The sequence below is a fragment of the Cervus elaphus genome, chromosome 21 (genome assembly GCF_910594005.1).
Source record: "Cervus elaphus chromosome 21, mCerEla1.1, whole genome shotgun sequence".
NCBI lineage: Eukaryota > Metazoa > Chordata > Mammalia > Artiodactyla > Cervidae > Cervus > Cervus elaphus.
In genome coordinates this window covers 68,330,245-68,355,030 of record NC_057835.1, presented here as the reverse complement: position 1 = coordinate 68,355,030, position 24,786 = coordinate 68,330,245, and the positions used below count along the sequence as shown (strand labels likewise).

The 24,786-nt window shown below is 40.4% G+C and overlaps 1 protein-coding gene across 6 annotated transcripts in view; it reads left to right on the top strand.

Annotated features, from left to right (window-relative positions):
- CPQ (carboxypeptidase Q) overlaps nt 1-24,786 on the top strand; it is a 529,074-nt gene that overhangs the window by 391,570 nt on the left and 112,718 nt on the right. For all 6 annotated transcript variants that reach the window (XM_043879137.1, XM_043879138.1, XM_043879135.1 and 3 more), the window contains one exon: nt 20,325-20,416. In XM_043879137.1, coding sequence (XP_043735072.1) covers nt 20,325-20,416 — 92 coding nt within the window. The remainder of the gene's footprint in view (nt 1-20,324; nt 20,417-24,786) is intronic.

Here is a 24,786-nt window from a genome sequence, read left to right as displayed (position 1 = left end):
ACCAACATTGAATTTATAATATTAGAGAGAGAATTACATTTTGGATTTAACTATTCTGACATCTTTTTCTTTGTCTCCTAATTCATTTTTATTATGAGATATCCAAAACCATCCTTTGAAATGTTAACAGAAAGACTGAGGATTAAGAAGGACAGATAGTAAAATCACAGAATTGAATTCACAGTACATGAAAGAATTCCAATAAAATTATAGCCAATAATATCCCTAATATATAAAGTGTTCACACAAATCAATAAGAAAGAAGTCCTATGACTGCAATAAATAAATGAGCCAAGAACCATAATATATAATTCACAAAAAAGTTTAACATCTTAGACATCAGTAGCAATCAAATAATGTAATTCAAAGCAATGAAATAACATTTTTGCCTTTTAAATTAGTTACTTTAAAAAAAAAGAATAATACTGGGGCTTCTCTGTTGGCTCAGTGGTAAGAATCCACCCGCCAGTGCAGGAGACATGGGTTCGATCCCTGATCTGGGAAGATCCCACATGCCTCAAGGCAACTAAGCCTGCGTGCCCTAGAGTCGGTCCTCCTCAACCAGAGAAGCCACCACCTTGAGAAGTCTGCTCACTGCAACTAGAGAGTAACCCCCGTCTCTGCACCTAGAGAAAAGTTCTCACAGCAACAGAGACCCAGCCCAACCAAAAATAAATAAGATTATATTTTTAAAAAGAGTACTGGTAAGAACACAACAAAAAGACATCTTTATACACTGTGTATAGGAGTATAATTTGATACTAACTGGTTGGAAAGCAATTTGGCAATATATCTCAAGAGGTAAAATTACCCCTTGACTACTTCTGCTTCTCATAATCTATCCTCAAAGTATTCAAATATCTGAAAAAGCTTTATGTTGAAACTAGTCATTACAACATCATGTATAATATTAAAAGTTGGAAATAAATGAAAAGTATAACAAGTGAAGAACGGTTAACTTATGCTTCACCCTTACAATGTAATATTTTGAAATAGAAATTTACAGAGAGAACACAGATTAACATCCAGGTTCTAATGTAAAGCGAAAAACCTACATGTGTAATGGATCAACTTAAAGCAATTTAAAAGCATGGAAGGGACTTCCCTAAGGTCTGGTGGCTAAGACTCCAGGTTCTCAATGCAGAGGGCCCGGGTTTGACCCCTGGTCAGGGAACTAGATCCCACATGCTGCAAGTAAGGGTTCTCATGCTACAACTCAAAGATCCCCCATGCGGCAACAAAGCCTGAATATCCTGTGTGCTGCAACTAAGACCCAGCACAGCCAAATAAATAAATAAAAGTGTTGTTGTTCGGTTGCTGTCGTGTCCGACTCTTTGCGACCCCATGGACTACAGCATGCCAGGCATCCCTGGCCTTCACTATCTCCCAGAGTTTGTCCAAACTCCTGTCCATTGCATCAGTGATGCTATCTAATCATCTCATCTTCTGCCGCCCTCTTTTCTTTTGTCTTCAGTCTTTACCAGCATCAAGGTATTTTCCAATTAGTCAACTCTTTGCATCAGGTGGCCAAAGTATTGGAGCTTTAGCTTCAGCATCACTCCTCTCAGTGAATATTCAGGGTTGATTTCCTTTAGGATTGACTCGTTTGATCTCCTTGCAGTCCAAGGGACTCTCAAGAGTCTTCTCCAGCACAGTTTGAAAGCTGAATTCTTTGGTGCTCAGCCTTCTTTATGGACCAACTCTCACATCTACACATGACTACTGGAAAAGCCATAGCTTTGCCTTTACAGCCATTTGTCAGCAAAGTGACATCTTTGCTATATAACTGCATATCACTATATATAATGGTACTGATTACAAATGAACCTTATCTATTCATTGAAGAGGTTATCAGTTTAATAGGGTGAAAACTAAATGTCTACTTAAATAGAGTTGTGGTTTTTTGTTTGTTTGTTTGTTCTGAATATAAAATCTCAGTTTGTAGTCCTTCGAGGCTAATCTTCCCACTCTGGAAGTATTGCATACAGTGTTTCACTGAATAATGGGAACCTTAAAATTTTTTTAATTGCCCATTTCATATGCTCCATAAATAACCACCAATATCCCAAGTACCCTCCTCAGTTTAGAACCCTAAAAGTGTCCTCAAAAGTGTATGATGAGGGAAGCATAGTCTAAACAAGCCCAATGGAGCCCTAACAGAGGCCTTAGTTTCAGGCAGCTGAGTCTGAAATCCTTGCACCTGTGGGTTTTGAGGGATTATTCAAAGTTATCAGAAGGTGGCTCTCAGAATTTGAATAAAAGTGAGGAAGCAATTTTGAAACCAAGAAAACCGTAACGGTTTGCAGAAGGGATAGAAGTAAGATTGAATAGGAGTGAAAGATTCTAAAAGTAGAATTGCCTTTTCTGCATCTCTTCTGTGTACCTGTCCTGCTGTTCCTTAGATTTATTCAAACCTGACCCAGAAAAAGGTGTCAGGAGCTGGACTTCCGCAGTCTCATAGGCTCTGTTACTCTACCACACCTGTTACCGTCTGCGACTAGGGCGACAGGGAATTGCTCTGCAGAGACGTGGAAGGACTTTATGCAAAGTACATTTGTTGCCTTCTAAACATTTGTCCTGTTGGAAAAAAATTCCAGTTCAGATTTCTTAGACCAAATGGCAGTTCAGCCCAATGTAGCTGCTTCTACCCTACATGCGTCGATTATAACTGTGTCTCTCTGTTTCTTAGAACCCCTGGGAACAAACAAGAAAAAGTAATAACAACAAAATGTTTATTAAAATGCAAATATCATGATGGGTTCCTTGATGCGAGGCAGCCCGGGAGGACCCAGGTGCACAGGGAACCAGCTCATCTGGTCGCAGAGCAGCAGCGCCTGGAAACTGACAGGCTCTGAAGGGAGCCTTTTGTTACCTGACCTCGGCGGCAAGTTGCCAGCTCATTCTCCTGCATGGAATAGTTGAAACTTGCCTTTCAACTAACCAGAGTACATGGGGGCAGAGAGAGAATATTTTTCCCTTTGGCAACCTAAGTAAATTAGAAAAAAAAAAAAAAGCCACTGCAAAATAGCAGGAAAGCATGAAAAATGCTTTATGGAGAAACATAAAAGAAAACCAGAGGAAAGCTTATTCAGCCTTGGTCATTAAAAAGCACACTCCCGCGTCCAACCCTGTCTCCCCCAGCCCCCCGCTGCCCCCCTGCACCAAAGTTGGTTTGAAGAGTTTCTTCTATAGAAGAACAGATGCACCCCAAGTACCCCGATGTCTGTAACAGCTGGTTCTGGAATGAGAGGGGCTTCTCTCAAGAGAGGCAGATCTGTTTCATTTGGAGTTTGGACACAACGGTTTTCTGTGTGGCTTCATTTTTGGCATCCGACTGTTTTGACAGAAGCTGTGCAGTGTTTTTTCAGCCAGATCTTTGAGAGCTAGTGTCTTCCCACGATGCCCTGGCAGCTGATGAAAGCAGGCCCACCCTGCAGAAATGCCACAGGTATTGCCTAGGATAAAATGATACACAAAGGCTACTGAGAACTTGTTTGCCTCCTGACTCATGTGTTATTTTCCTTCCAGAGGCCGTTTTCAAAGCCTACTGTGTCTGCAGCCGGGTCATGGAAGATAACAACTAGTATACCAAACTGGGAGTCACCATGAGGCTATTTGACACTGTTCTTAGAAAAATCCTTCTCTTTTTAAAAAGAATTCATTTGAATCAGTTCTAATGAGATGGATGAAACTGGAGCCCATTATACAGAGTGAAGTAAGCCAGAAAGATAAAGAACATTACAGCATACTAACACATATATATGGAATTTAGAAAGATGGTAACGATAACCCTATATGCAAAACAGAAAAAGAGACACAGAAGTACAGAACAGACTTTTGAACTCTGTGGGAGAAGGTGAGGGTGGGATGTTTCAAAAGATCAGCATGTATATTATCTATGGTGAAACAGATCACCAGCCCAGGTGGGATGCATGAGACAAGTGCTCGGGCCTGGTGCACTGGGAAGACCCAGAGGAATCGGGTGGAGAGGGAGGTGGGAGGGGGGATCGGGATGGGGAATGCATGTAACTCTATGGCTGATTCATATCAATGTATGACAAAACCCACTGAAATGTTGTGAAGTAATTAGCCTCCAACTAATAAAAAAAAAAAAAAAAAGAGAGAGAAAGAAAAGTCCTTCTCTTGCTCAACAGCCAAGGCAAAGAACTATTTCTAAATGACAAATGTGTATACATTTTCAAAAGGGATTGTGATTTCTCAGGCAGCCAGAACACAGTCATGCTTTACAGTCTAAGGTGATCTAATTCTTGAAATAAGCTTCATTCTGGGCAATGACATGCATTTTCTAGATGGGAGGAAAAAATGTTACTGCTTATAATAAAGAACAGGCTGTTTTTCTTATTTGGGAGCCTCAGGGGGATGAAGCAAGTTTTAATACCGTAAAGAAGCGGGCTGTGAAACGCTGGGATAAGTCTTGTTTATTTAACATTTAATGCCCGTGGTCTGTTAGGTGCTAGAGAGAGCCACTGAGGTGCTGTTATTTAACGCTGGAACAGTAAAACCGTCTGACTTAGATTAGGCAGTTGACTCAAAGTAATCCAGGTCCAAGGCTCAAAAATGAATCCATCAACATGGTTAGCACACAGAGCGTTTGAACCAACACGTGGCTGGGTGATGGGGCGGTGAGTCATGCTCCCTCCTTAGGTCCTTGTGAAGTCTGGGCCTTGAGGAAGTGGCCTCGCATCTCTATGTTTTAAAAAAAAAACCTCTTTATTGCCAGTTGTCATTTGAAGAATTTAAAGACAGAATTATGTGCCCAAAGCAAATTAATGCCTTGTGCCACTGATTCCCCAGCACACAGAAATAGATTTAAGCAAGTAGTGAGTCAGGCCGAGGAGAACTGGGAAGCTGAATCAATAGCCCAGCAGACTCTGTAATAATGTGTTGGTTTATACTTGGGCATTTTAGACTGTCTGCTACCCAAATGTGTATACATGTACCTTCAGCTTGCAGCCAGCATGGGCCTAGTGCCAAGAGATTAGCTCTTGGCCTTGACTGGGTTCCTCGCTTTCCAGTTTGGTGACTGGATGAGAGCATAGTTTTCTTATTGGAGTCTTGAGTGTGTATCAGTGATATCATGTTGTCGTCTTCATCAGATATCTATGCCGCTTCCCTTAGGACTAATCCCCATGTGAGTCAGCCCTGGCCCACCAGGCTCATTGAAGACCCCCTGGGCAGACTAAATCCATGGGCTCTGAGGTCAGAAGGGCCTGGGTTCAAGTGCTGCTTCTGCCATTTTACATATATGACCATGAGTGAGTTGCTTCATTCACCTTCCTAAGCCTCAGTTTCCTAGTCTGTAAACTAGGAATAATAATAATGCCTGTATCCTTGTGTTACTCTGGGGATCAGTTGAGAAAAATTAAAGGAACACATAAAATGCTTAACAGACTGTAAAACTTCCTTAGCACCTCGTAAGTACTCAGTAAATGGTAGCTTCCTTTTGACTTTACTTCATTAGCAAACATCTCTATCCTCTAGTTAGTCTTCTTCTGTCCACATCAGGATGAACATGACACCATGGCAGTCTGCCTGGTTTGTATTTCAGGTGTACAAACATAGTAATTTGAAATTTTTATAGAATACACTCCAAAAAGGTTACTATAAAATATTGACAATATTCCCTGTTCTGTACAGTATGTGTGTGGGTGTGTGTGCATGTGTGCACTCAGTCCCTGCAACCCACCATCCTTATTGGTCCATGATAGCCTCGTAACTTATTTACTTCTTCACATGCTGACTTGGTGGGCTCCAACGTTGGGTTGTGGCCCCGGCTTGGGGTGCAGCCAGCCCTGTGCACAAGGTCTCCTGACTGTCCAGGGTGGAAGCCTCAGTCAGCCAGCTGCTCAGGCCCCACTGAGCAGCCCCGGGGCACTTGACATCATCTGCAAGGCTCCGGTTGGCCTGCAGCAACCACAGCACACCTTCCGGGTCGCAGAGAGCCAGGCCAGATGGCACCTGCCTGTCGGGACTCTTGGAGTCTCGGTTTGACAAATTCCAGCATTCTTTCTACCCGTCCCGACATTTTCCACCTCATCTCCTCCATGTCACATCTGATTTTTCCTTATCTTAGAGGATGGGTATAGAGTCTCAAGAGTGAGTGTGGCTTGCTGACAGCCGCTCCAGCCAGGGTGGTGTTGGCAGGAGGAGCTGGGAGGGACAGAGGAAGGCATCCACGCCTTGAGTTTGTGACAGTGTTTTTTATGGCCAGCAGGTTTTATTTGAGGAATTATTTATCTACTGGGAAAAGAAAAGATGTTATTTATTCTGTATTAAAAGAAACACAGGTTACCATATGATTCTCATCTCTTGAAATGGAACTTGAGAATGTCTATATCATATCTATATCACTATATCCTAGTCATTTGCTTTCTTGATTTTCTTAAATCTTGATTAGTTTTCTTTCTTCTTTTCTTTTATTCTTTTGTTTGTTCATTCATTCATCTGCTCATCCATGCATTAAACCAGGTGAGAGATCTGGCCCCGCTAAATGATAAGAGAAGGTGACGACTTTTCTCAGAGCGCCGTGTAGAGTGTATGGTGGAGAACAGCGATGTGATGGCTCAGAGCCTACAGCTCCCAGCGTGATCTGTCTGTATCATGTCTATGATTTCTGCAGGCAGCAGGTTGGTGGTGGTTAATCCGCTGTTATGCTTCGTGTCTGTCTTTGTACCACTTCTTTCCTTCCCTACACTTTGCATTTATCTCAGTCTTTGTTTTTCTGAGGAAGGTTGCTCTGGAAACTTGAGGGATTTGAAGGTAGGGACCTAATAGAAATGAATGAAGTGAAGTGTTAATCACTCAGTCATGTCCGACTCTTTGTGACCCCATGGGCTGTAGCCCGCCAGGCTCCTCTGTCCATGGGATTGTCCAGGCAAGAATACTGGAGTGGGTTGCCATTCTCTTCTCCAGGGGATCTTCCTGACCCAGGGGTTGAACCCAGGTCTTCTGCATTGCAGGCATATTCTTTACCATCTGAGCCACCAGAAGACACGTAAGCGGGCCCTGTTCTCCACAGTGGTGATGCCGGTAACCTAACACCGATGACTCCATACTCGGTGGACTCAGTGAAACATACACTGGGGAGCAGTTCGTTTACCTCCACATCGTACTGAAGTTCAGGTCCCTATGGTTTCCCTGTGGCTTCGGTATTTGTCCTAAGTTATTTTTGTCTTGTTTGTCAGAGAATATCCCTACTGTAAGAGAGCCTGAGTCAGGGTGGTCTAGTAGGTGAGGCACGGACACTGGGTTCATATCCAGCCTCTAGCTCTTACCTGCCCTGTGGCACAGTGCAAGGCATTTGTGTCCTTTTAGCCCTTCTTTCTTATCTGTTACTTGGGGATAACAGCCCCAGGTATCATCATATTCCCAAGTACTGTAGGATTGCTATGAAAATGAAGTGAGATCCTGTCTGGAAAGAACTTAGCACCATGTCCAGCTCAATGGCTAACATCCAGTCTACCCTGCTCTCCTCTCCCCACCTCCCCGTTTCACCGCCCCACAGCTAGTCAGCCGTCTCTAAGACAGGAGCAGTGGAGCTGTAAATACTTTCACTCCGATGAAATCACTCTCTACCACTCCACTCTTTGATCACCTTCTGCCCATCCCCCCCCCCAAAGTGGTCCTAAACTCAAGGACCAGGTCCTAAACTCAAGGGAAGGCAGCAGCATGATGCAGTTAAGAGCGTGGAGTGGGCCCCAGACAGCCCCCCATGGGAATCCCAGCTCTGCAAGTTACCGACTGTGTAGTAAATACACACCGACTCTCCCTCTGATGAAATCTCCTTCACAAAGACAGTGAAACCTTGATGTTTAAAGAAATCATTTTTCCTGTGAAGAACTTAAAGCTCCTAGAATACCTTGTGAGTGTTTCTTTTCCAATAGGTTTTATTACTGACAGTAAAAATATATTTACATTTGGAGTTTATTTTTCACAATAATCTTGACAGTAGTATTTTCTGACTTCTGCAGAGCCCTCTGATTTTTGTGTGCAGAGAAAAGATCTTGTCTAATTTATATAAACTAGGCGTCTAATTTTTTAGATTTCATTTGAATATTTTGGGAGCTCAGGTCCCCAGAATGTAAGTGACTCTTCAGCACCCCACACAGAAGTTAAAGTATTCCCTTTCTCTGTCATTTGAGTCGGTGATGATTTTCAGGCACAATACTTTATAAGACCTTTGTTTTCCTCTTGCTGTAAGTCTCAGTACTCAAGTGTTCAGTTTCTGCATGTCTCAGTGTCTTGCTTATCTCTCTTGGCCTAGAAAGGGTCCTTCTGTGCTCTGGTCCCAGCCCTCACTCCTACCGACCAAACACATTTACCCAGCCAACTATCTAGAGCCGTATCCTTGCCACTCTGTCTCTTGAAACTGAACGGTTTTAGATGGAATTCGAAGACCCTTAACGTGGACCTCTGAGTAATGGGACAGACACAGTAGCTTTGTTAGAGTGTATTCTTCACTGACGTGAGGGTTTCAGCTAATAAAGACCGAAGGCAGAGGTTGCACAGGATGGGTCAACTCTTTTCATGCAGCTGACTGCTTGGGAAAGCAGTAGCATGATGTGGTTAAGAGCATAGGATGAGCATCAGACAGCCCCACATTAGAATCCCAGCTCTGCTGGTTACCGACTGTGTAGTATTGGGCAAGTGACAATTTTTGTGTCTCTCAGTTTCATTATTTGTAAAAGAGGAAGGCAATATTACTTGCTTTGCAGACCTAAATGAAGTCATGTTTCTGAAATTATGTGATACAGCATCTGACAACATCTCGGCAGTGTCTATTAGGGAACTGAGTGCCCATCTATCTTGGCCCCCTCTTCCCGCATCTTGTGCTGAATGTTGGCCGTCTCTATAATCGCATCGATAATGCTGTCATTGCTTTTACTACTACATCATTGCTCTCCCCCAGTTCTTTTCTTCATTACCTTTCTGCCCTATCTCCCAATTCAACCCTTGAACCTAGTTAAGTCACCATCCAGAGCAATGATAACTTAATTTTTAAAAATCTGTTTTCTTTAAACAGATTCAAAGTACCTACAACAATGATTGATGGTGATGGCAATGATGATAAGAATAAAGTGGGAATTTCTTACTCACTTTGTCTTTTTGATTGTAAGTTTCAAAGAGCATGACTGTCTTTTTCAGTCCTAAACTCCTTGCTCCTGGATCAGGAATAGTTGTTGAATAAGGAGTCTGATATTTCAAGTAGCTTTGACTGTGCCATTTAATCTTCTTGATTTCTGCACAGTTAGTCCAGATGAGTATCTGTTGATTTGTATGTTCACCTGTCCTATCACAGAATGTTAGTTTCCTCTTTTATGGCATGGAATTCTTAAACACATGCTTGTACATCCAAAGGTGGACCGTGCTGTGTTTTAGTAAGCATTATATGTACATATTAAATATCAATGACAGGAAATAATGTTCTTGCAGTGTCAGTGTCTACACAGGGAAAAAGAATTCTAGTAGCTTGATTTTAAGGTTTGAGGACAAGGGGTCCTGGGAAAAGTTCCGAGATTGGAGGCATCACATTCCTTCCCACACTAAGCACATAACTCTGCATGGGTTTCACTTCAGAAGCAAAGTGTCCACAGACTCTGAACATGCCCTGGGCACTTGGCCCTCGGATGGAGCAGCTAAATTTGGAGAGTCTTTCTAAGATGACAATCCCCTGATCTAAAGAACATTTTTGCAAGTGGCTATAAATACTTTAACAGAATATATAAAATCTCTCCCTTACCCTAACGGCTTTTATATGTAAGATGTGGCATAATGACCTGGAAAAGCAAGAGGCCCACAGGTTCAGATAATCCATTACCTTGGCAACGTGGCATGCATAGATTATGCAGCATTGATTTCATGGAAACACCCTGAGTTTTCTCTAAGCTTTTTTTAATCTGGAGACTATAAATGGGTTCACACTTTTCATAATTGAGAAATGAAAGTGTTTGAGATAAACAACACACCTTCTGTAAGGCCAAATACTTCTCTTGAAGAAAAGTCAGCCTCACATCCCTGTGGGTGGAGCTCAGTATTTGCAAAGTCATCAATCATAATATTCTAGATCTAACAGAGATGGCAAAGATTCCAGTCTGTTTCCATGTTCCGAACCTGTCCAAGTCCAGCCTTTATTCCAGGCTTTACTCTCCCTTAGGCAAATGTAACTGATAACTGATTTAATGTTTAAAAATGTCCTGGGTCCAAAAGTTCTTTTTACAGATCTAGTCTGTATTTGTCTTGTTTCATTTTAAAACAGTTTCCATTAGATGTGCTAATCCATTCTTCATAAATACATGTAGGGCTCTTCAGTTGACCAGGGACTGGTTTGTGGAGATCAAGAGCAGGAAGTATTAATACATTAGTCATGATTAATTGCCAAATGGGTAAAACAGAAAATAACTGCTTTGGAGCTCAGAGGAAGAAGAGAGTGGAACTGAAGGTCTTAGAACTGAATTTTAAAAGATGGTTGGGATATGGGTAAATCAAGAAGGAAAAGAAAGGGCAAAGAGGATGGGATAAATGGTGTGAGGAAAAGCACAGAAGTAGGAAGAACACAAAGAGACCGATTTACTCGAGATGAAGCTTTGGGGAGGGGGGAAGTAGAGGCCAGTCTGGAGGAGCAGATTGGAACCTATCTGCATAGGCTCTTGAATGCCATACTAACTAACAGGACAGACTGCACTATAAACCAGTGGCCGTCAGAGCAAGGTGCTCTGTAGGACCATCATTTGGGTACAGGAAAATATTTACTCTCTGTTTAAAACAAGACATTAATTTCTTGCTAATATTTATTGCACATGTAGACAATATTATATAAATGTCATTTATTCATAAATATACATATGTGGTGATGCATGCTCAAATGTTTTACTGGAAGTGATGCATGTTCAAAAAAGTGTGGAGGCAGACTCCTTCTTTAGATGACGAATGATTAGAGATGTTCATTTAATCAGTGACATATTCAAAGCAGTATTTTAAGGAGATAAATCTGGCAGCAGTCCTACAGAGAGAAGACGCAGTTAGTTGGCGACCACAGCAATTCAGAGGACTTAAATAATGCTGGCCATGGTGGGAAGGGAAAGAAGGGGGAGAGTACCAGCGACATACTGGTAATCTAGTTCCTTTCACAGCGAGATTTTCCCTTAGCAAAAGTAGTCAGCAATCACTCTGGGAGCCAAGAATGGAGCAGTGCTGAAGATGATGAGTTTTTTTTGTTCAAAATGGATTGCAAAAATGTATTGATATGACCAAACATGCTGTGGTCTGAAAACTGAAACTTAAATAGAAATAAGAATAAGAATTATGATTAATTATTGGTCAAAAGCAAGTTTAGATAACTTTACAAAGTTTAGATAACTTTACAGATCATTTTATACACAAAGAAAATCTTTAAAAATATAGGTAACATCCTCTCCTCTCCACCATAATCCTAAAAATGAGCCTTTGGAAGAGTAAACAGGAGCAGCTTAATGATGGTGACTTCATTATACTGATAAAACTTCTATGCTTCATATCTGCTATTTGGTGTTGAAAAAGGATTCCAGAAATCTTCCCTCTCAGTTGTTTGTTGGAGATGCATTATTTGTTGATAATCCTTGATTGAAATACTAATACTCTCATGCTACCTCACACAGCACCATCTTCACAAGAAATACAATTTAGAGAACCATATTGGCGAATGTGATTTTGTAAGAGAGGTAGGCTTTGGTACTTTATTTACCATATTTTTTAAAAAATTGCACTATTTGTTTAACTTCCCCACTTGATGTTGCTGCAAGGTAGAACTCTTAACAAAAGTGTGATTCAGAGTTCAAATCTATCATTAAGCAGGCTTCTTGATTTCTCCTTGCAGATAAAAACCCTCTAAATAATGATAGGGAAAAAGAAATTGTATGTTTTAAAATGGCAGCTAGATCAGGCTTGTGATCCCTACAAGACATAACATTATCTTAGAAATATTTTTATGAAAGAGTTGTATGATCAGGCATTTTAAAAAAGAAAAACAAATTCATATATTTTAACTCTAGTCAGGCATCAGATATAAACTTAACATTTGTCTCAGTCAAGTTAAACTCCACTACATATTTTGTGTGTGTGTGTGTGTGTGTGTGTGTGTGTGTGTGTGTGTGTAATTATTTTGGCTGAAAATGAGTAGAATGTAGCATAGAAAAAAATATATAACATATGGACAGACATAAAAATTAAAGAGGTAAGATTAAAAGTCCCACATTAAGTAGAAGTGAATATTCTCATACACTGCTGGTGGAAATATATATTGATAAGCTTTCCTTAGGGCATTGCAGACAGGTTTCAAGAGCCTTAAAAATTAAAAATATTTATAATTTTTTGACATTATTTCTACTTTTAAGAACTTGCCCTAAGGATAAAAATCTTAAATATGCAACAATGAAAGACTAGGTAAAAAGTTTAAGAATTATTTTCTTGAAAATTATTAATTATAATAAAAGCCATATATGTCAAGATTTTTAAGTGAAAAAGTAGAATAAAATTAAATATAAAAATCACTCTTTGTATATGCATACAAATACAAGCATACAAAAATTATAAGGAAATACCATATGCTTATAGGTTCTGTTTTCTAATTTTTATTGTTTTTCATATTTTAAGGATATATTGTTTATAATCACAAATAAATTGAAGTGAAAAATTAGAGTTATCAAAGTCTAAAATGTAAATACCTATAATTTAATACAATAAGCTGATAGAATGATTTCTGTGACCATAATATATTTATTCTATATTTAGTGACTTGATCAGCAAGAGCTGTTGATTAATAATTTTGACTATTAATAGATCCACCTGTGGTACAAAAGTAGGTAAATGTATCAGTGACTGAAGCAGATGCAGAAGTTGAAGCACATAATAACCTGTGTTATTTGGACTTTGGTTTCACAATAAAAGTACATCTTAACTTTCTGAACTAAGGAGTAGCTAGTATGTTTTAGATTAATGGAAAGACAGTAGCTATATATTTACTTATGTAATATGTTTATTCACTGATTCATTCAGTCAGTCAGTAAACAGTTATTCAGTACTTGTTGCGTGTCAGGTACTGGGTCAGGTTTATGAAAAAGAGAAACAAGTAAGTCTCAGAAAATTAATGATCTAGTGGGGAGATCAACATGTAAATGTGGTTGAAAATGGACAGAGAAGTCTGTAGAAAGTTCTAGAAGAACACTGAGAAAGGAACAGCCAGCTTTTCCCTAAAGTTAGGAGCTCTTTCTTAGATAAAGTAAATGTTAGCAATGGACTTTGTCAAATGAATAGGAGCTTGCCAGATGGAAAAGTTGAAGGAGCATTCTAGATAGGAAGAAGAGAATCAGTCTACAAAGGACCAGAAATCTGAGATAGCGTGGCATCTTGGGTCAGGGACTAGTAGGAAATATGATGTGGCTGGAGCTTAGGGTGAGAGGTAAAAGCAGGATGAAAAGAGTGGAAAACTGGATAAGGGCCAGAAACGGCCTTCACACCCTGGTGGTCACAGCGTTTCTACTTCAGCAGTGATTAATCGTGATTTTCCTGGCTAATAGAATCCTAATCTTTATAATGAGGTAGGACTGTTCCCTTTGAATTATGGAAATTATAACTATTATGACCTGCTCCACAAACACAGGTTATAAATATGATCACATCCTTCAATCTTCTTTACCATTAATCATCCAAGCCTCCATAGGCCTTATTAGCAGGAAGTCTATTATCTCCTCCAGAGGTTCCTGGGACTTGACTCAAGACAAATGGGTCATTTCTCCTCCAGAAACCTGTGGCTGGATCCACTGGTGACTGCTATACTTTGTCTGCTGCACGGCACTGTTCACAGTCTCACGTTACAGTGGTGCCCATTTTGGGGAACAAGGTTACAACTCCCTTTGTTGATATTCCCATCCTCAGCTGTTGTTCTCTAAATCATAACCTCTACTAGACTGGCTGGATCTGGAGGAGCTTCTGGACTTGGCCACAGGCTAGACTAAAATTCACCTTTCCCCTCAATCTTGGTCCACTGTGTTGAGCCCAGGACAATAATAACCTAGATTCCTCTCTTCATCGAGGTCATTTTGTTTTAGTGGTTTCCAGGACCTTCTCTGCCCTGGGACCTTTAGTCATGGTCACCCTCACCAAAGCTGTGGCTTTCCCAGTGGTCATGTATGGATGTGAGAGTTGGATCATAAAGAAGGCAGAGCGCCGAAGAATTGATGGTTTTGGACTGTGTTGCTGAAGAAGACCCTTGAGAGTCCCTTGGACAGCCAGGATGTCAAACCAGTCAATCCGAAAGGAAATCAACCCTGACTACTCATTAGAAGGATTGATGCTGAAGCTGCAACTCCAGTACTGTGGTCACCTGATGCGAAGAGCCGACTCATCGGAAAAGACCTTGATTCTGGGAAAGACTGAGGGCAAGAAGAGAACGGGGTGACAAAGGATGAAATGGTTGGGTGGCATCACCAACTCAATGGACATGTGTCTGAGCAAACTCCAGAAGACAGTGAAGGACAGGGAAGTCCATGGGGTTGCAAGGATTCGGACACGACTTAGTGACTGAAGAGCAACAGTTCTCTCGTCCCTAGTCCTCCACCCAAGGAGGCAGCAGTCGGAACACTGGGTCTCCTCCCAGAAGGCCCCTTTTACACTCTGATTTATCTCCTGCCTGGTACCCAGGTTGTTCCGTCAGAGAGCTCAAGAGGTAGTAGCCAGCAAGATGGAGTCTTACAAGTTTGTTGCCCTGCCCCAGTGCCCCCCAAAATTGCCTAATTGCTTTATATTTACACGACTATGAAAGATACCAAGTGATTCTTCTGAGAACAAAAGATCTTCCTCCGAGTGATTTTCTGCTCCTGCCTATAAAGAGTAGTCACAATTTACTTCACAAAAATAATTAATCTTTATGCAACCATGCCCCCTGTTTTAAAAAATCAGTGTAATGTTTTCATATATAATGAGCTATGTAAGTTGTCCAAAATGGAAATAGGTCTCAACCCCAAAACCTATATGCTTAACCACTATGCTCACTGCCTCATCTCATTCAGTTTATATATTAATATATCATTATAGGCTTCCTTGGTGGCTCAGATGGTAAAGAATCCTCCTGCAGTTCAGGAGACCTGGGTTCAATCCCTGGGGTGGGAAAATCCCCTGGAGGAGGGTATAGCAACCCACTCCAGTATTTTTGCCTGGAGAATCCCCATGGACAGAGGAGCCTGGTGGGCTATATAGTCCATGGGGTCGCAAAGAGTCAGACACGACTGAGGGATTAAGCACAGCACATGTCATTATTTAATGTTTAATTTAGATACTATACTTATACTAGTCAAGTTTATTACAGAATTGCATAATAGATGCATTCATGGCCAACTCTTTGCAACCCCATGAACTGCAGCCTACGAGGCTCTTCCATCCATGGGATTTTCCAAGCAAGAATACTGGAGTTGGTTGCCATTTCCTTGTCCAAAGAATCTTCTTGACCCAAGGATCAAACCCGAGTCACTTGCACTGGCAAACTTATTCTTTACCACTGAGAATTAGACATCTCTAAATGCAGATACTGAATTGTTGATAAAGGGGAACTGGATGACAAGTGTATTTATGATCTAAAACTGCATATATGTAGAAACTGAGTATATTTACTGTAAGAGAAAATTGTGTTTTCTCTGCAAAATTTGGGCTTCCCAGGTGCTGTTAGTGGTAAAGAAGCTGCCTGCCAATGCAGGAGACATAATAGACACAGGTATGATCCCTGGGTTGGAAAGATCCCCTGGAGGAGGGAATGGCAAAGCACTCTAGTATTCGGGCCTGGAGAATCCTCTGGACAGAAGAGCCTGGGGGCTGCAGTCCATGGGATCACGAAGAGCTGGACATGACTGAAGTGACTCAGCACTCACGCATGCTGCAAAATTAGGTCTCAGACCAGAGAAGAGTCCTTACATAGTCTCGGTAGGATTGAAGCGGAGTAGTACACAGGCATTTGGGTTAATACACTTTGCTTATAAACAGTGTTCCTTAGAATTCATAATTTGGAAAATCTCTCTCCAAGGGTAGATTAACCCAACTTTGGCTCACTCCTCAGCCAAGTGTCGGACAGTCAGTTGACCTTCCCAATTTATCAGTTTTACTCTTAGCCTTCTTATTTTTAAATTTGATAACAATAAAAAATAAAATCCTGCCAGATTATTTTCACCCTTTCTCATAGACACTGTTTTCCCAGTAGCGTTATTACTCTCCTCAATAAAATGAAAGTGAAGTGCATGTATGTCATATTTCATAAACAAAGGCAAAATTCTGACATATTATCCATAGTCTATGTTCTCTTAAAGGAAAACTGTAACACCATATAATGTTTCTTGTATTCTCTGAAGTTCTTCATTAAAAATTCCAGGAGGTCAAGAGATCTCTGGGCAGGTTTTGTTACATTTATGGGGGAACTAATTGCTTATCTTCTGACAAAACCTTGATGAGACCTGACTCGGAGCCTGCTCAGCCCAGAGTCCTTCCTCTCAGCTCAAAGACTTATTTCCTGTGCTTGCCTTAGTCTGGCGCTGTGAACCACTGAGCCAGGGCCAGAGCTGTGAGCTAAGACTCCTGCGGAGCTATTCATTTACCCTAGTTTTGCTGCAAGATGAGAGCCCTGCCCTGGACCTAGAATCACTCTGTTGTGTCGCTGTCAGTATTAGTGCTTTACTATTGTTGTTGTTATTTTTGTTACTTTATATACTTTAAATTCCCAGCTTTTAAAACCAGTTTGAATTTGAGATACACAAGAAATTCTGTTATTTAAAAATGATAAATATAGACATCCCTTGTATCAACGTCACTCAGCTTTCAGATTTATTGTGTTGTGGTTTGTTTTTTGTTTTGTTTTTTTTGTTGTTGTTTTTTGCTTTATCCAGAAACTAAAAATTCTGATTGTCTTCAGTTTTTAAAGCGAGGAAACAACTTCTGTTTACTTGGAGGTAGACATGCTCTGTGTTGGAATGAGGGCATATTCTACACTGAAAGAGATTCTGTGTTTTTCCACAAGCTAGATGAAACTTGTGTCTTCCCCTTGGCTGCGAGTGCATTCTGTGTAAACAAAGATGTCCTGCGGCTCCTAGGGAAGAGGAACGAGGAAGATGCCTCTTTCCTGGTTCTCTCACAGGCGCTCCCTGGAAATCACTGGCACAGGCTGAAGTTCGTGGAGTGATATAGAGGGAAGCTAACATACGATTCTTGAAAGCCTACTGTGTGCCAGGAACTGTGCTTCATATTTACTTAAATGCCTGGTCTCATTTACTTTTCTCAACAAGGCCATGAGGCAATTACCCTTTTCCTTACTGTGTAGATGAAGAAACGGAGGCTCAGAGAGATTGGGCAAGTCCTCTAAAGTCACAGAGCCAGAAGGGGCAGAGCAGGGACCCCGAGTTTATTGAGATCCCACAGCCAGCACCTCTCCATCCCCCACACTGCCCGTCTGTGGCCTCAGGTGGCCTGGGAGCCCAAACTCCAGGCTAGAGGCAGGGTCTAGGGCTGAGTGAAGTCCCTTTCTCTTAGGTTCTGGGGGCAATCGAAAGGTCAGAGCAGAAAAGAGACTTTGCAGCCCAGTCGGTATCTGCTTAACCGCTGGTTTCCTAACCTCTTCTGTTGGGCCTTCACCTCGACTGTGGAGTAGAATGGGGACTGAATTTCTCCAGGACTGAGTAGGGGTGGGGGGCTCTCTTTGTCTCCTCAGGGTCAGCTGTGCACTGGCTATGCTGTTGTTGTTTGCAGGTTTTAGCTCTCCTCACTTCAAACAGATCACTGTTTTGTTATCTTTTTTTTTTTTTCTGTTTTGTTATCTTAATGGAACATCACTGGCCACCTGGCTGGTTTGAAATGTGAGGGAGACTAATCCTGTACAGCAAGTTAGAACACCAAGTCTACGGGGATATTCAGAGCGTTTGCTTTGAAATATTAATTTTTCTCTAACTCGTGCTAAACTGTCACTTGATCCTTATTTAGAGAATTCCATCATTTTAATAATTTGGTACTGTTTCACTGGTAAAGGCAGAGATATGTAAACAGGAAGTTTTTTCCCCCTTTTTTATGGGTTTAAAAAAAGATTCAGAATTTTCATCTGCAGCACTTTATCCTTTTTTCTTTTACTTTTTTCTGTGTTGCAAGCAAAATGTCATTTGGTTTGAATTGACATTAAGCACATTTCTGTTCGAGGAGCCAATGATTGTGATCTTTAGATAGACTAATTAGGTTTCTTTCTCCAACAACAGTCCGTGCTATGAAGGTGAGTAGGCAGTTTGACTCTGTGGAGCAGGCAGTGGGCCCTTCAGGATTCTTCTTCAGCAGGGACTCGAATGACTTTGGAAGATTGTCTGTACTGAGTATTTAAATGCTCCTTCTCTCTCTGGGTAAAAGCGTATGCTCTGTGCCTGGCTATCCATTATGTAGTTTGATAATTCGTTCACTGAGTGTCTGCCACATGCCAGACACATAGTGTCTTACATACATCATCACGTCTCGTTTCATCCTCACAGCCATCCTGGGAAATTGTTATGTTATGAACATGTAATATTCCCTCCACTCTTCAGATAAGGAAGCTGAAGTTCAGGTGGAAAAATGTCTCAGTGGTTACACAGCTGGTGCTTGTTGATAGCGGGGCTTAGCAGATCTGCCCACATTTTTCAACTGTAATACTTTGCCTGGAAAATGAACTAGCAGGAAAGTTTTAGGAGATGAGGCTGGGATAGTGATAGAGAGCTTTGAATTTTACTCTAAGACACCACACCTTGGATGTATTTATTCGTTTGGTACCTATTTATTGGGCACCAAATATGTGTGCCGAACAGTCTAGGCACTGGGGGCATCACATTGAACCAGAAGCTTACACTGTGGCTCTTGGAGGTCTTGAACAGAGAAATGACATGCTCTGGTATATGTTTCACAAGGGGCCTGCTGACTGCAGTGCAGACCTCACCTGCAGAGGGGCATGGACTGTGGCAGGGAGACCAGCTTAGAGGCGACCACAACAGTCCAGACAAAAATGGGTGGGGCTTGGACCAGCGTGGGAACAGAGGTGAAAAGTTGGATTCTAGGTAGACTCAGCAGAAACACCAATGGGATCGGCTGAACAACTGGATGTGGAAATTGCTTTTCTGGGCTTCAGTTGGAAGTAAGGTCAGCCTGTCTCAACTCAACTCAACAGTTGGAACTCAACAGCCTGTGCTGTGTGATGTCAAAATTGCTCAAGTGTAAAGTCATTTCAGTGTTTCATTTAGTAAAAAGCTTAACTCCTTTTCAGTACCTTAGCACTAGACTTATGCAAGGAGAATACTTGTCGGTGTCCAGAGGAGGAGGAACAGAGCTCCATTTCCCAGGAGCACTTATCATCCAGGCTGCAGTCAACCAGGCTGCTCCCTTCAAGAAGGCATGTGCCTGGGTGGCGGCACTGGATAGCCATATTTGATGTTTGTTGTGTGTCCGTCTCGGAGCCGTTCATAGTCCTTCCCTATGGCTTCCCTGCAGTGAGGCAACAGGAAAGGTCTTCTTAATAAGGTTTAAGCCCCATTTCATGTTTTTCTGCACTTATTTCTCAGAAACAACATCATCAGGTCCAAATCAGAAACAAGTTTCCAGTCTTGGTCAAAAAGTGGAACTCCCAGCCTACTATTTGACCTTTGTAGTTAACTTTTACGGAGCTGACACCATCACTCAAAAATGGTTCTAAATATGCCAGATCTGCCAGTAACTTGAAGGACTGCAGGATGTAAGTTTGTATTTCCCAAGTCAATGAATGCAGCATTGTGTTTTCTTTGTGATCATTCATTACTAAGGATAGCATGGGCAGTTGGCTATACTTGTGGATTTAGACTAAGAAGCAACCCCTTACATACCTTATCTTGAAGTAGAGACTAATCACTGGGTTTTAGTTAATCATGGGAAGGAAGGCCTCAGGATCTGCCTAGAGTCTTCCTAACTACATCTTCTGGATGAACTCTAGTAGCCCAGTGAACTTGGCCATCAATTGTGTCCTACCGGGTACATTGTCCAGTTAAAAATATGAATAGAGGCTCTCACTCCCTGGGCTGCAGACAGCATTCGTCACAATCCCTTTCATCATTAACCTGCCCTGAAGATTGGCCCTGAGGGTCCTCCTTTGCTGGGTCAGCCACACCGTGAATCAGGCAGCCACACCAGCAAGAGATGAAAGGGCATGCCTCTCATTCCCTCCTGTTTCCCTACTGCAGAATTCAGATGAGAGGCCCTGCCATTTTTTTTTAATTCAAAATCAACTGAAGAGTCACTTATTTTATTATTATTCCCAGGGCTGCGTCCAAAGAGAACTCTGCGTTTGGTGCTCTGGACCGCGGAGGAGCAAGGTGGAGTCGGTTCCTCGCAGTATTATCAGCTGCACAAGGTAGGAGAGCAGCCATGGATTGCTGGGCATTTGCACATGTAATATCAGTGTAAATACACCAAAAGCACTGACGCTTTTGGTTTGAAAATGTCCTCTATTGTCCTGAAGACTCAACAGTACTCTGTGGTAGGCTGACCCTGGCAAACACCCCTTGCAGAAATCTTCCTCATTCAGCCCTATAAAGGAGAACACCCTGGTGAGCGGCGGGATTTTCTATTTCTACATTAGTCTGTGGCATTAGGAAGATTCCACTTGCTATGTAGCCATTTTCGTTGACTCTCCAGTTCTGCTATGCTCATGTATGCCAGAGAAGCAGTAATAGGTTAACAGTCCCTGTTCCTACTGAGCCCACCCCCATGCCACAATGTCCCAAGTGCTGGTATTTCAAAGCCACATCCTGAGACCTTGAGTCAGCCAGGAGCATTGATAACGGCCGTGGGAATGGCAGCAACTGGAGGTCTCAGACCTGGGAACGTGGAGGGCAGTGTGGTTTGACACTGACCAAAATAAGGCAAAAGTGAAGCTTGAGGCGAGAAGGTGATAGTGGAAGATCATATATAGAAATACAAGACCACATTTAAGACAGGGAATAGGGGCTCTCAAGGCAAAAGAAATAAAAGCAAAAATAAACAATTGAGACCTAATCAAGCTTAAAAGCTTTTGCACAGCAAAGGAAACCATAAAGAAAACAAAAAGGCAATCAGTGGAATGGGAGAAAATGTTTGCAGATGACTTGATCAACAAAGATTTAATATCCAAAATGTACAAACAACCCAATCAAAAAAGAGCAGAAGACCTTATAAGATATTTCCCCAAAGAAGACATACAGATGGCCAAGAGGCACATGAAAAGATGCTCAACATCACTAATTATTAGAGAAATGCAGATCAAAACCACAATGGGGTATCACTTCACATCAGTCAGAATGGACATCATCAAAATGCCTGCAGATAATACATTCTGAATGAAAAGGGAATCCTCATACCCTGTTGGTGGGAATGTGAATTGGTGCAGTCGCTATGGAAAACAGTATGGATGTTCCTTAAAAAATGAAAACTAGAACTACCATATGACCCAGCAATCCCATACCTGGGCATGTATCTGGAAAGGATGAAAACTCTTAATCTGAAAAGGTACATGCACCCTGGTGTCCATGGCAGCACTAATTTACAATAGCCAAGACATGAAAGGAACCCAAGTGCCAGTCAACAGACTTATGATGTGGTATATATATATGTGTGTGTGTGTGTATATATATACACACACACATACAGTGGGGTATTATTACTCAGTCATAAAAAATTGGCATTTGCAGCAACATGAATGGACCTAGAGAATATCGTACTAAGTGAAGTAGGTTAGACAGAGAAGGATAAATATTTTATGATATCACTTATATGTGAAATCTGAAATAATACAAATGAATGTATATACAAAACAGAAACAGAACTGCAGACATAGGAGACAAACTTAGAGTTACCGAAAGGGAAAGGGAATCAGGGTGGTGGGGGACAAATTAGGAGCATGGCATTATCAGATACAAACTACTATATAAAATAGATGAGCAACGAGAATTCACTATATAACAGAAGATGTACAGAATCTTGTAATAGCCTATAATGGAAAATACCCTGAAAAAAATATGTATGCGTAACTGAATCACTTTGCTGTACACCTAAAATTAAAACAATATTATAAATCAGCTAAACTTAATTAAAAAAAAAAAATGAGGGGCAGGGAGATTAATATCAAGAACAACCTTTGAGAAAGGGGAGAAGGGGCAAAATGTACAAGCTCAAATCAAATGTTAGTTTAAAGAGGAATTTCCCAGTACAAACCATGTTTAGAAGTTTGAACTTTGTCCAGAGGACAAGCGAGTAATTAAATTATTTTTAAGAAAGAGCGTTTAGAATCTATGTATCTTGTCCTCTATTAAAAACAAAACACCTTAAGGAACTCTTCTGAAGCTCTGTCATTCTCTACTTCAAGGAAAAAAAATGGATTTATTAATACAACTGCAATGGCTCCAGCTTGAAATTTTCTCAGCCATTGAAATTCCTTAGATCTAAAGCAAAATTTATTTCTCTGAAGATTTTGAGTTTTGCTGTAGCCTACGACATGGATAAAATTAGAAATTACTTGATTTTAAACTTCTAAGAGGTTGGCAGGTATGAACACACACACACACACACGAATATGAATATATACTCAAAGAGCATGCAGTGAAGCTGTTTAATCTTGAAAACATCCATGTTGCCTTCATACAAATGTGTCTATATACTGGTGGCTGGTCTGAATTGCAATTTCAGGGATTGAAAGAAGAAATTCCAGAAAGAGAAGACATAGGCCTTTTGTTTTAGGATAGGTCTTTATCTCTCCTTCAAAAAGATATTCATGTGTTTTACAAGACACAACCAATTCTGAAGGACTTAATTCTGTATTCTTATGATTAGCACATGGATCTAAGAATTGTCAAGAGCATAATGATTTCTGGGTGGCTGAGTTTAACTTTAAAGTAACTATAATAAGGACCTCATCCTTGAGGAGTAAGTGGGTTTGAGTGAGTAGTCAGGAGGGAGGAAAAAAGGAAAGCCACTCTCCTTCATATTGATGAGAACTGCCTGACAAGCACCCTTGGCATCGGTATGCGTGATAATAAACAAGAACAGAATTTAATTTGGCAATTGTAAAAAGAAAAGATTTGAACTTTTAAAATAACTATGCTAGCATTTTTATGATATAGTATGGTTATCAATGATCTATATCAAGGATCAGTAAGTTATGGCCTGTGGACTAAATCCATATGTTTATGTACAGACCTCAAGACAAGAATGTTTTTATATGTTTTAACTGATTATATGGCTGAAAGCGTATGTGGCCTGTGAGCCCCAAAATATTAAGTATCTGACCCTTTACAGAAATGGTTCATTGATCCTTAATTTATATGATAAAAATCATAAAACATTTTCATGTTATTTCCATACAATAATTTACTTATAACTTTGTATGACCTAAATTATAATTTTATAGATTTTGTTTGGAGCCAGTTAAGTGTTTTGCAGAAAGATATTATTTCAATAACATAAGTTACATTACCACTCTTTTTTTATGCATTCTTATTTGGTGTAGAGTTTTACCATAAAGTTAGCTAGACTTTCATAGCATTAATTATAGAGAAAACCAGTATGTAAAATTTCTTCTTTTTGTATGTTTGTAAAAAATTAGTATTTCTTCTTTTTTGTTGCCTTGAATATATTCTTTTTCATCATTATAGAATCTTTTCAACAGTAAAAGTTCTATAAATATTACTTTAATGGATATGTATATAAGCTAAACTTTCATGGGAATAAAATTAATATTACCATTTATTATCCTTTTCTTAGTAAATATATCTTTGTTTATAATTAATATATTCATAGAAAAATATATAAAATTAAAATGATTTAAAATCATATGCTTAAACTTATTACCTAATTTTCAAAATTGTATTCAGATTAATAGCTGCCTTTACTTCATAATTATGCTTTCTTATAAACTATTAGTTCAATTATTATAATAATTGCTAGCCTTACTTAATTGTCATGAAATATGTGAGGCTATTTGTGGTTTGCATATAAATTTTGAAATGAAAATCGAACTTTATTGTGATATCTAAAACACTTTACAAGGAAGCAAATTCCAACTGAAAAAGGTCTATGAGCATTTTAGCCAGCATTACTAATAAATAATTCAAACAGGAAATACCGAGTTTTTCACTATATTTTGAAGTCAACTTGAATAGAAATCATTCCTGGTGTCCATCCAGCATGCCCATAACAATTCATAGCATAAAGTCCCACACGGGCTGTAGAGCTGTGTACATATTATTCTCTTATTTTAAAAAAAAAATGGCAAAAACCACCACAGTATTGTAAAGTAATTAGCCTCCAATTAAAATAAATGAATTAATTTTAAAAAGTTATTTCACGTATTTTGATAAACTGTAAACTTTTCTCTCCTAGTGTGGAAGTCCTTTCCACAGGCTCCTTACATTATCACACGAAGTTGAGAATTATTTAAATGTATATTGTTTGTACTTTATTGATTCATTTAAAAGTAACACATTTTTCAGGAGCTTCCCTGGTGGCTCAGTGGTAAAGAATCCGCTGGCCAATGCAAGAAGACCCAAGAGACACGGGTTCTATCCCTGGTTTGGGAAGATTTGCTGGAGAGGGAAATGGAGATCTGCTCCAGGATTCTTGCCTGGAAAACTCCGTGGACAGAGGAGCCTGGTGGGCTACAGCACATTGGGTCGCAGAGTTGAACATGAGTGTGACTGAGCACACTCACACAGTGTGAGGTCTGCTCATGTGATAGAGTAGTGAAGTCCC